Source organism: Benincasa hispida, chromosome 1 (genome assembly GCF_027475165.1).
Source record: "Benincasa hispida cultivar pf3 chromosome 1, pf3_genome.v1.1, whole genome shotgun sequence".
Classification (NCBI taxonomy): domain Eukaryota; kingdom Viridiplantae; phylum Streptophyta; class Magnoliopsida; order Cucurbitales; family Cucurbitaceae; genus Benincasa; species Benincasa hispida.
This window is the reverse complement of record NC_143478.1, coordinates 58,716,294-58,729,422: the sequence shown is the minus strand read 5'-3', so window position 1 is coordinate 58,729,422 and position 13,129 is coordinate 58,716,294. Positions and strand designations below refer to the sequence as shown.

At 37.9% G+C, this 13,129-nt stretch overlaps 1 protein-coding gene across 1 annotated transcript; it reads right to left on the bottom strand.

Moving 5' to 3' along the window:
* Positions 1 to 9,093: 9,093 nt before the first annotated feature.
* Positions 9,094 to 9,618, bottom strand: LOC120078028 (uncharacterized). Its single transcript, XM_039032210.1, has one exon. The coding sequence runs from the start codon at positions 9,616 to 9,618 to the stop codon at positions 9,094 to 9,096; it is 525 nt and encodes a 174-aa protein (XP_038888138.1).
* Between the last annotated feature and the right edge of the window lie 3,511 nt (positions 9,619 to 13,129).

Below are 13,129 nucleotides of genomic sequence, written 5' to 3'. Positions count from 1 at the left end.
TTAAGTTTATTAGTTTGTGGTAAAATGAAAAACATCTAAATGTGCAAAGTCAAGTAGTGAAATAAATATCATTTATATTATACATCACAAGTATTCGTACAAAGTTGTTTACAAACTACTGGACACGAGAGTTTAGGGCACAAACCTCAACAAGTGTTTAGGTAGGTCAATATCAAGGTGGATGGAGAGAATGTTCAAAGTAAGTGGGAGCGGGACGTGGGACAGCATATCCCACGGTCTCTCTCGTTAGGTTGGATAAAGTTTCTGTGCATCGCCTCGAGGCACCTTGGGAGTGTCCCCCTATAGGATGGCACTTTTGCACATTTCTTTATCTGATCTCTTGTATAGGATAAGGTCGCTTAGTCTCTTGTCCTAATCTGCTCTTTTTCTACTGTGGAAGCATTAAAGAGAGACTTTGGGGCCAAAGACGAGGGTTTGCACTTACATGGAATTGTTAAGGGCTAATAGTTCTAGACCGAACAAATGGTGACTGTTAGGTGGTGTTCCAAGAGTTGGTTCTGCCTAATGGTTGAGAGTGTCTCATCCCAGTGAAGGGGCATCTGATCACCCCACTGGTGATGTTTGGCCTGCCTCGCTAGGGCATCATTGCGAAATAGATGTCTTTTCACTTATGGTACATTGCGAAATAGAAGTCTTTTCACTTAGGGTACTTGAAAACTATTTTACTAAAACCAAAATTGGTGTTAAAATTTGGTTAAGGCATAGACTTATTAAGGTTTGTTCCCTTTTCAACAACGTTTTAAATTGCTACAATCACATTAGCTCTACTTAGCGCCGACAAACTAACTGGCGAGAATTACACTAGTTGGAAACACACGATCACAACAATGCTGATCATCGATGATCTCATATTCGTCCTTACGGAGGAACGTCCTCCTATTCTACCCCCTAATGCCACTCGAAATGTTCGGGAGGCTTATGAGCACTAGACACAGGCGAACGAGAAGGCCCAAGCTTATATCTTGGCCAGTCTTAATGATGTGTTAGCCAAGAAGCATGAGCCCATGGTCTCAATGCGTGAGATCATGGAGTCCCTGTAGGGGATGTTCGGACAACCGTCTGGATAGCTTAAGCATGAGGCTCTTAAATACATCTTCAGTCCCTGTAGGAAGGCACCTCTGTTCGTGAACACATACTTAACGTGATGGTTCACTTCAATGTGGTGGAGATGAATGGGTCTAGGATCGATGAGGGCAGCCAGGTTAGCATTATTCTGTATTCGTTGCTGGATAGCTTCCTGCACTTTGTCAGCAATGCGATTTTGAACAAAGTGGACTATACCTTTACAACTCTCCTCAACGAGTTGCAGACATTCCAATCCTTACTAAAAAGTAAGGAGAAGAAGGTTGGTGAGGCGAATGTTGCCTCGTCATCAAAGAAGTTCCATCGAGGTTCGATCTCTTGGAGTAAGTCTGCACCTTCTACTTCTAACATTAGAAAGTGGAAGAAGAAGATGGGTGGTAAGGGGAAGGGGAAGGCGACTGCTAACCAACTGCCTGTCGCACAGCGGGGAAGGCGACCAACGCCCAGAGATAAGGGAAAGTGTTTCCATTGTAACCGGGATGGGCACTGGAAGAGGAATTGTTCTTGCTGGATCAAGGAGAAGAACAAGACAAGGCTAAGGCCAAGGCAAACAAAGGTAAATATGATTTACTAGTGTTAGAAACTTCTTTAGTGGAGAATGATCATTCTACATGGATTATTGATTCAGGCGCCACTAATCATGTTTGTTCTTTTTTTCAGGGGATTAGATCCTGGCGGAAGCTGAAGGCTGGTGAGATGATGGTGCGAGTAGGCACCGGGCACATCGTCTCAGCTGTGGCAGTGGGAGGAGTCCAGTTGACTTTGTAGAAGAAATTTCTTGTTTTACATTATGTATTTGTAGTCCTTGAGTTGAAAAGGAACTTAATTTCATTAAGAGTTCCTTCAATTGGTATCAGAGCCAAGTTTGATATTCCAATTTCATTGTTGAAACGAATTACACATACATTCTTGGTGGGTGCATATCTGCTCTGTTTAATAGTTGAATTGCTGTGGATGTGCGGATTAATGAATTTTTTCATGGATGTTAGCCTCAGTTTGATATAATTCTTTTACATTTTTGGTTGTTTGTAAAGGCCTCTGCGTTTTTGGGCATTAATAATCGTTATCGAGTCTGTAATTCAAAGTTTGTTCAAGTCTTGAGTTGTTCGTGAAGAAGTTCGGAGCAAGGGTTGCAATTCTTCAAGGAAGGAGATGATCAAAGTTTGATCGGGTTGTGTAGACAATGGGGTAAACATCACTGAGTATCGGGTCGTGTAGACGATGGGTTTCTCATGTATCATTTAACGCGCGCGTGCACTAGATGATCGTTTAGCTCAGCAAGCTTCATCACTTAGTAATTGACTAAATAATCAATTAGTAACGCAAGGTAAATCGTTTACCTATTGTCGCGTTAAGCGATCACTTAGACGATGAGGCTTTGCATCCTCGTTGTCGTCTAAGCGATCGTTTAGGTTTTGCGCCTATCATCTAGTGCGCACTAAGCGATTGTCTACCTTTGGCATTTACTACACGATGGGATCCTCCTAACGGTTCAAAACCCGGTTTGCTCGATGAAAAATGTCATAGATAGGGTTTTTTTCATTCCATTTTTTTGTAAAGGCTCATCCCGATGCATTAATCCTTAATTTATTACATGCAATGTATGTTTTTTATATGTCATATGGTATGCACATATAGTAAATCCCACCTTAGGTTATGCATTGGTCATGCATCATCTCTTTATTGTAAATGTTATAATTTAGAGAAGCATGATTTAATTAAATAAGTGCATGCTCATGAATCATATAATATAAGATTTATATTTATGTATGCATAAATAGCATAAACATGCATCATCTTTATATTATAATTGTTATAGTATAAGGGTGAATGATAGCATGTTTGCTTGGTTATTATGCATTATATAAAAGTTATGTATATTAATGACCGGACATTGCATGAAGCATGTCACATAGGTTACTTTATAAATGTTATAAACACCTTGTTGTGCACAATAGTATTTTGTTGTTGTTTCTTTTCAAAAGTTAAAGAGAAATTAGAACTAAAAGAAATAAGAAAGACACACATGCTCACTTAGGTTTAATTCATGGTTTTTAAAATGTTTAAAACTTGGATCACATAGACCTAAGATCACGGTTCTAATATGATTAGCAACCCTAAGGCTTTAATCTTTTAATTAGTTTAATAGGATTAAATTTGCTAATAAAAGGTTAAAATGTAGCAAATCTATCTATAAGGGACCTTTTGTCTAAGGCGGGTTCTGTCTAGGCTGGGGTATTTAAGTTGACGGAAACATAACACCCCTATCTGGGAACTTACCTGGAAAGGTGAATTAGATAGATTTGATGCATGCATGCAAGTTAAGGATAGTCCATTAAAGTTTTTAAATGTGACTACTTGAACTTGTTTATATTTCATAGACAAACGTTGTCTATGATCAGGAATTTAAAAAGACGACTTAGACTAAAATCAGTAGTTGCATTATCTAGGTTAATGAACCCCTAGGTAGAAAAATCAATGGGAGGTAGTTAGGGCATATGATACTTCACTTAAACCTTTCATGTTTCTCCTAAATAGCCCACACCGTGAGATCTAGCCTCGGCCTCGAGGCACCTTCGGCGTCTCCCCCTAACGGGTGGTGTTTGGGTTGGTCAATATCAAGGTGGATGGAGAGTGTTCATAGTAAGTGGGAGCGAAAAGTGCGACAACATATCCCTCGGTCTCCCTCGTTGGGTTGAATAAAGTTTATGCGCATCACCTCGAGGCAACCTGGGAGTGTCCCCCTAAAGGATGGCAGTTTTGTGCGTTTCTTTATTTGATCTCCTGTTAGAGGATAAGGTAACTTAGTCTCTTATCCTAATTTGCTTCTTCCTTATGGTAGGCTCATTAGGACGGGACTTTGGCACCGAAAGTGAGGCGTCACACTTACGCGGAATTGTTAAAGGTTAACAGTTCTGGACCAAAAAATGGTAGCTGTTAGGTTCAGTTCCAAGAGTTAATTCTGCCTAATGGTTGAGAATGTCTCATCCCAGCGAAAGGTCATTTGATCACCCCACCGGTGAGTTTGTCTTGCCTCCCTTGCAAAATAGAAGTTTTTTTCGTATTTTCAGCAACAATTTTTTCAAAATGGCAACAACCACGTTAGTTTTGTTAAGTGCCGAAAAATTAACTGCCGAAAATTTCACGACATGGAAACAGATGATCACGACAATCATCTTATGTTCGCTCTTACGGAGCCCTATCCTTCTATTCCAGCTCCAAATGTTGCTCGAAATGTTTGGGAGGCATATGAGCGATGGACACGGGCGAACAAGAAGGCCCGAGCATACATCTTGGCAAGTCTTTCTGAAGTCTTGGCCAAGAAACATGAGTCTATGGTCTTAGCACGTGAGATCATGGAGTCCCTATGGGGGATGTTTGGACAACCGTTTGAACAGCTTATGCATGAGGCTCTTAAATATATATTCAACTCCAAAATGGAAGAAGGCACCTCTGTTCATGAACATGTGCTTAACATGATGGTCCACTTCAATGTGGCGGAGTTGAATGGGTATACCATCGATGAGGGCAGTTAGGTTAGCATAATCCTGCAAACATTGTCGGAGAGCTTCCTGCACTTTGTTAGCAATGTGATTCTTAACAAAGTGAAATATAATCTTACAAATCTCCTCAACGAGTTGCAGACCTACCAATCTCTACTGAAAAGTAAGGAGAGGAAGAAGTTCCATAGAGGTTCGACCTCAAGAACGAAGTTTGCACCTTGTACTTCTAACTCTGGAAGAGAAGAAGATGAAGGGTGGTTAGGGACAAGACCTGGATTTAGTACTTTAGAAAACAACCTTTATGCTATCCCTAAATTAGGTAGGTGTGAATTCTATCTTGCACCCTATGTCGCCAGCTATCTACCTGGTCTTACGCTTGAAATGGGAGGCTTATTGAACTGGCACTGTTGAGCCGACCCTCACCTATGCAAATCTAAGGATAATCCCAAATAAATAGAAGTTCATAATTAGCTCAGGATTAACAAATTGTAACAACTACAGAGTGGGTCGCATTCAATAATGTTACAAGAATAAGGCACCCAACCTTATTCGTATACTATAGACCGTGTTGGTTATTTACTCGAACTCGATCCATCTTTATGTCTCTACATAAAGTTCAAGTATTCATATAACAGCTATAGATCTTAGTTTATTGGATTTAGTCTTTGCAAGTCCATTTTGCAAAATTCAATAACAGCTTTATTGAAGAAATGATGAATAATATCTCTACTGATAATAGAAAATATTTAACTTTACAAATTGCGAGTTTTAGGACATACAACCCAACAAGCTTCCACTTGGACTAAAACTCTAGTGGATAAATATATGCAAATATATACACAATGTTGAGTTCATTGAGAGAATAAATACAATAAACTAGGGCATCAGATACCCATTATTTCTCCCATTTTCCCTAGTTCTAAGTATCTCGTAGTCCTACTCGAACACTTTAGCTGAGAGGGCCTTTGTAAATGGATCAGTCAAGTGGTCTTATGAGGCTAACTGTGTGATCATCATGTCTCCTATGTTTACAATCTCCTTGATGAGATGGTACTTTTGCTCGATGTGCTTTCCATGTTTATGACTTGTAGGTTCCTATGAGTTTGCAACCGCTCCACTGTTATCACAATATAGGGTGACCAGCAGGTGCATATTCTGAACCACTTCCAAATTAGTCAAGAACTTTATAAGCCATACTGCTTTTTTTGCTACCTCACTTTCAGGTACATTCTCAGATTTTACTGCAACTTTGCTTAATACTTCTGTACACCACTGCTTCTCTATTTAGAGTGAAAACTCACCCCGAAGTTGATTTTCCATTAATCAATATCGCTTTAGAAGTCAGAATCAAAGTATCCAGTAAGGATTAGATCCTTAACTCCATACCTGAGTGATAACTTGTAGAAATACAAGTTATTTATGCTATTTTATTTAGATATTGCGGCAAAAAGAAAGGAAAGTTGCGTCGATAGTATAAGAATTGGCTAAGAAATCGAAAATTATGAAATGTCGTAAACGCATCCACTAACCCCATTGCGATGGTGAAATAGAATGTTTCAGTCTCTGTTTTGCAGGAAATAGGTCGCCGCATGCGTTAATGGCTCGAAGACAAAATGTACAACACATCTACATCGCATGCGCCAATCGATCAAGAACAAAGAAATGAACAATGCAATGGCGGCGCATGCGACGATCGATCATGGAGTCTAGCAATCAACGCATATCCACCGCATGCGATAATAAAAAAACTACACCGCATGCGACGATCGATCGAAGATGTGAAGAGCAATGCATTCGCTGGCGATTATGACAAGTGTGCAGTTTTCTGTTGTACGATTCTGATAGATTGATTGTGGAGCAGAGAGGAAATTTCCACTACGCCATAGCAGGAATTATCAGAATTACACAGTGGGATCACCAATACAAAGAGCCAAGGTCCTGTCTATAAATAGCTTCCTTGAATTCATTGCACGGGAGGCTGGTCTGAAAAGACTTTACAGAGAAAATCTGGGAGAATGACGAGACAAGGCCAAAAGGTGAGTCTCCGAACAAGAAATTCTTCATATTCCCAAAGCTGAAGCTCTGTGCAAGAGGCCACTTCTACCGGGAAAGCAAGCCTGAGAGGGAAGCTTTCCACTCCACTTCATCCACACGCCGGCAAGCAGAACATCTCCGATCGGGATTTGTGTCAAGACGTTGACACTCTTTCCGTATTTATTTCTATTCTTTCATTTCAACTACTGTGTTCATCTTCCTAAATCTTTCATTCACAAACCATGTATCAAACGCTGATCTTTAGATTTAAATGTGATTATCGTCATCATTATCATCTCTCTGTCCCTTTCCATACATCTATCACCCATTTTCTCCATCATGTGTTCTTAATCTTCTAGGTAAAGAGGAAGAATTAAGCGAGTGAGTTAACCTTTGTTAAGGTAATCGGCTAAGTTTAGCTAAAGCATGCTCAACGACATCTTCAACTGTGAGAGTAGAAGTGAAGATGTTATTCCGCCTATCGAGAGAAGTTTGGAAGAATGTGTTAACTAAAGCGAGAAGTATTTCCAAAGATGGAAACACCCTTGCGTTCATTACGTTCATCTTTGTTTCACCATAGACATATGAGAACATGGCCGATCACTGAAAGGTGTACGCCAAGAGAAAGCGGAACCATAGTTGTGTCCTTAACGAGATTGACAAACTTGCAATGTTCTTTCCCTCTAATCTTTGTTTCATTAGATTCTTTTGTACAACTTCACAGCCAGTCCTCACCCTATATTATAGTGGTTTAGACATTTATTTTATCAACACATTTTACTTTCGACGCAATTTATATTTCCGCTCACAAACCAAAATTCTTTATTCTTTATGATAACCGATCGCATTTACCACATGAGTATTGCATCTAAACAACAACAATCCCCATGTTCGACCTCAGGTCATTCTGAGAAACTTGCGTTGGAATTATGCTTGGTTCCAGCGCAAGGAAACCTGTGACACGTACTACATCATCGCATACTACGAGCATATTATCATCGACGCATACATTTAGAAAGTAGTATCGCAAAATATCTTTATCGCAAAGCACTTGAGCACATAGCACATCATCAATTCTATTCATTCGTCAGTGCATTAATCATTCATCTATCATCACATTGCATGCTTATAGATAAAAAGAAAATTTATATAAATTTGAGTCAACAAGTTTATGGTGCCGTTGCCGGGGACATAAGCTTGTACCATTCCATTGTTTTTTTTAAGTCGAAAAAATTTATATAAATTTTAGTCAACAATGAGCATATATTCCCTCATTCTTCGAAGATACTTGAGGATGTTCTTAATGAAATAGTTAAACAACATGCAGTGGAAGTATCAAGGATCCATAAGTATTCTAATTCACTAATTTTGGCAAAAACCAAAGCATGCTCTTCTAAAAAAGTGGGTTTTCAGAACATACCTTTGATGAAATCTAAAAGAAAACGTCTGTTCAGCTGCTGTCTTCACTTGTTATCAACGTGAACCACCTCAAAGCCTTCCTTACTATGCTCTTGGAGCTTTAGGCAGAGTTATGGGATTGTCTTCTAACTGATTTAGATGACTATTTTTTACCAATCTCTCAATCCTGTTGAGATTAATGTGACCAAGCCTGAGGTGCCAAAGATAGGCATTAGGAGAAATTTTCCGCTTTTTATTATGAGTTTCAACTGTTTTAAACATCTTTATATTTAAAATAGCTTTTTCTTCTGTTGGTTGTAATATGTATAAGTTATTTGCAAGTCTAGCAGAACAAATATGAACACCTCTTGAATAAACAAACACTTCATTATATTCAAAAGATAAACTGTACATATTCTTTAAAAGACAAGAAATGGATATCAGATTCCTTTTCTTCTTAGGTACAAAGAACACATTCTTGAGTAAGATAAAAGAATCTCCAAAAAAAAACTTCACATCTCTCATTGCTTCAGCTAAAATGACTTCACCTGTGCCCACTTTGAAAGTCATCTGATATTCAGAAAGTCTTCTCCAAGAATTAGTTTCCTATAGAAAAGTACAAACATGATTAGCGGCGCTTGAATCTAATATCCAGGTAAGGTTAGAATTTTTCACTATACATGTTTCAACAACTAGTAAATCATATTTACCTTCTTTTCTACTTTCTTTTCAGCCAAATATTTTGGGCAATTACGCTTCCAATGCCTAACCTCTCCACAGTGGAAACATTTTCCCTTGGGAGTTTTGTTTTTGTTTTTCTTCGCATCGGTTTTCTTTTTCCCTTTTCCTTTCTTTTTCATCTGTACGGTTTTATCTTTAGAAGAAGAAGAAGGACCAACTTTCTTATCATAAACGGGTTTCGTACCAGACGTAGACCCTTTGTAAAACTTTTTTGATTGAGAAATAACACTTATTTCCTTTTCCTTGAGTTTCATCATCGATTGATAAGTTTTCAATTCAATCAACAACGTCGGTAAGTTGTAAGTGGTTTTGTTCATGACAGCTTTTTTTTGAACGGTAGATATCTCTCAAGAAGAGATTCCAGTATCATGCTCACTTGACTTGTTTCGTCTATCATAGCCCTGTGAGCCTCCACGATGTTAAAATGGACCATCGTGTCAAGAACATGTTCTCTCACATTGGTCCCATCCTTCATACGTGTCACATACACATATTTGATAGCTTCATGTCTAAGAGACGATGACGATTGCCTGAACATCTCCTGTAATGATGCCATGATCTCATGAGCTATGGGCATGACCTCATATTTCTTGTTGAGTACATCAGATATACTCGCCAAGATATAGGTCTGGGCTTTTTCGTTTGCCCTTACCCATCTATCATAAACATCCTGAACATTTTGGGTCGCCGTTGAGCTGGGAATTGGAGGACACTCCTCTGTTAACTCAAATCTCAAGTCATTTATTACTAATATTGTATTGATATTTGATTTCCAATTCGAGTAACCCTCTCCGTTAAATTTTTCGGAAGCAAGCAGTTGTATAATTGTGTTCGACATTGCTGAAACATTTTAAACAAATTCTATTAAATATGCATCTAAATCCATTTTAGCAAAATTAATAAAGTACCCAATAAATCTTTATTTATTTCCAATGATACTTAAGTGATTTAGAACAGGTGCTACTGTAGGGCAATCAAGAATTCCTTAACAGAAGCAAGACAGTTCTTGACCAAATACTATTATCTAGAATAACTCATATCCCAATAGTTCTTTTGGTTATCGTTTTCGGTCAAGATCTTTACTAACACTTAGTAATTCTTGTAAGTGTGAACCGCCATTTTCACATTTTATAGGACGGTATAAATAAGCCTCCGAGAGAGAAGACAATATCCAAGACAAAACTATAAGACTCTATTCATTTTATTGAAGCTTGGGTTGTTCCGAATCTTATGTTACAACCCTCCGTAGGGATCGTCCAGTTAACAACTAGCTAGTGCCACATAAAAACGAAAGCAGGCGCAACATAGGAATCTCACAGTTCAAACTAATGGAGGAGACTGTAGGACAATGTTGACACATTTCCTTCACCCATTTACTATGAACCACTTCCCTCATTCACCTTGTTATTGACCCATGCAAACACTTTCCGTATGGAGCAGTGGAGGTAAAATCAAAAGAAGTCGAGCATGGATCGCACAGTGTGAACTCTTGAAGATGTGAGAGCTACTAACTATATATCAAATAGATTGTTAATCTCCCACTGAAGTGTTCTAGATGTTTGTGTAATTTACTTAGGCATGACAGCTAATTTCATACAACTTAAGTCTAAGTGTTTTATCCAAATATAACTCTTACAATTAGATTTAACCTACAATGTCTAGGTGATAAACCATTTTATTGCCTCACATCGCTCATGCAAGCTCATAAATTTAGTTAACAACTCTCAATTGTTCAGTCATAATCCCAGGTAGGAAGTGTTCCGTAAACCGTCAACTCAAGTACCCCCAGCCTTAGACAGATTTATGAACCGATATGAGTTTGTAACCGTATTTTATAAGACAACAATCTATTTTAAGGATTAAGATTAGTTGTTAACCTAAGTGAGCATGCAACTGTTCTTTGTTATGGATTTTAAACGTCTGACAAATTTTATAACAACTTACAAAATTTAGACATGCTTAACATCCACAACATTCAACAAAGGTATCTAATATAACTATTATATTAAATATAACCCTAACATGCATACTATATATTATAACAATTATAACATACTGTCAATGCATGTATCGTGCTTCCTACGGTGGGGTTTTAAATCTACATGGCATATTGTAATCATATACATGAATTTATTTAATTATCACATACATCTCATGCATAAACAATTAAATACTAACTGTTATGGTTTTTGTTTTGGCATAAACAGACAGCTAACTATTACAAACAGCTTCATAACCGTTTTTGAACCGCTCGAATCGCTCCAAACCGAACCCAAAACAACTTGAATTGGGCTGGATGAGTCTGAATCGGACGAAAAAAGCCTGAATCAGACCAACTATAACCATTTGAGGCTGAACCAGATTGAACCTTAAGTAAATTGGTCGAATCAGTTGCTCTCGGTCCAACCTCAATATGCTACTAAGGCCGATCATGTAACGCCTAGATGTAATCGTCTAGTGTCATCGCCTGGGGTTGAGAGGAGGTACACGATCGCATAGTGTTTCTTGAAAGCTGAACGATCGTTTAGCTCTATCGCATAGGACTAGACGATCGTTTAGTTCCATCGCAGTGCAATCGCTTAGCTCCATCACATAGTACTAAGCGATCACATAACATCATCGCCCAGCACATTCAATTCGTCATTTAGTATCCGCCGCAGCGAAACGATCGCATAGCTCCATCGTATAGAACATCATCGCGTCGCATAGCATTTATCTACATGATCGCTTAGCTCCGCGACCAAACGAACACTCAGTGCTATCATGTAGCACTTCATCGCATCGTTTAACGTGCATTGTTGCTAAACGATCATATAGCACCATCGTTTAGCAAAATCAACATATCGTCTAGTTCCCACAACAAAAACAAAATGATCTCGTAATGCTATCGTATAGCAAATGAACGCATCGCTTAGCTCCTATAGGTACACGATCGTTTAGTGTTCAACATCACAACGACCAGCGCATATTACTAAACGATTGTCTAGCTTTTCTTCTCATTGTGTAATGTCTGGAGCTAAATGATCGTTTAGCAACTGGACCTCAGCAAGAAATTTAAGCAGAAGCTGAAAAATCTCGAACAGTAGCTCGACTTTCTTCGCTTGTTTCTTTAATTACATCTTAATTTCAACTCTAATGACTCCAAATAAATTACAAACTCTTGCTAACACAGAAATACTCATCAAACAAGAGCCAATTAAAAATTTAATTGAGAAATTAAAGAGAATTAAAATGCCAAAACAGAGAAAACCATAACAGTGCATCAGTTTCACATATCTCATGAAAAAACACTCACCTTGCCAAAATTAGTCTGAATTGAAAGCTTAAAAGATGCTTTGATACCAATTGAAAGAGTTAAACAACATGCAGCGGAAGTATCAAGGATCCATAAGCATTCTAATTCACTAATTTTGGCAAAAACTAAAGCATGCTCTTCTAAAAAAGTGGGTTTTCAGAACATACCTTTGATGAACTCTCCAAGAAAATGTCTGTTCAGTTGCTGTCTTCACTTGTTATCAACATGAACCACCTCAAAGCCTTCCTTACTATGCTATTAGAGCTTTAGGCAGAGTTGTGGGACTCAAGAACAGCTTGAAGATGTGAAGAAACCAGAAAAAACCCACAGTAGCCCAACTGAAGAAGACAATCTCTTCTTTTAAAAAATTTCTCTCAAAATCTGTATTTTCTCCTTCTCCAAAAACTCCATTCTTCTTTATATATAATAGATGAATATGCAAAGAGATGGAGTGCATGGCTTGTAGTTTATGCTTGGAGAATCAAAGTAGAGAAGATAATGCATTTTGTGTGAGCATAAAGATAATGGTAATGGAGAAAACCCATTTTTCATTTTGTGCAACATGCAAACGAATTTCCATTTTCTTTTTTTTAAAAAAATGAATTTAACCATTTTAATTCAAAATTTTATTTTCTTAAATTAATATCATAAATTAATTTAATATTAAATATTAAATTAATTTTTGTACAATAATGATGTTTATATATTTAAATCACATTTAAATATTTATTCTCTTGTTCTGTTTAATTTGAATGTTTCAAATTAATTTTTCAAGCTACCCTAAAGCTTATCCATTTATGAGCTAGTAGGGGGACCTCACGGACTTACAGATCATGGGCTCCAACGATTCGAGATTAATCAACTAAACTCATTAGTCTGATCTAACTCTCATTCGTTAACTAATGGGACACTCCACTATAGCCCATAGTTGAACTCCCCTCACTGTAGATATATTATGTCCACTTAATAACCATAATCAGTCTGATCTAACCCTCATTCGTTAACTAATGGGACACTCCACTATAGCCCATAGTTGAACTCCCCTCACCGTAGA

Coding starts and splice junctions, on each gene's coding strand:
- LOC120078028 (XM_039032210.1), bottom strand. CDS start 9,618: ATGTCGAACACAATTATACAACTGCTTGCTTCCGAAAAATTTAACGGA.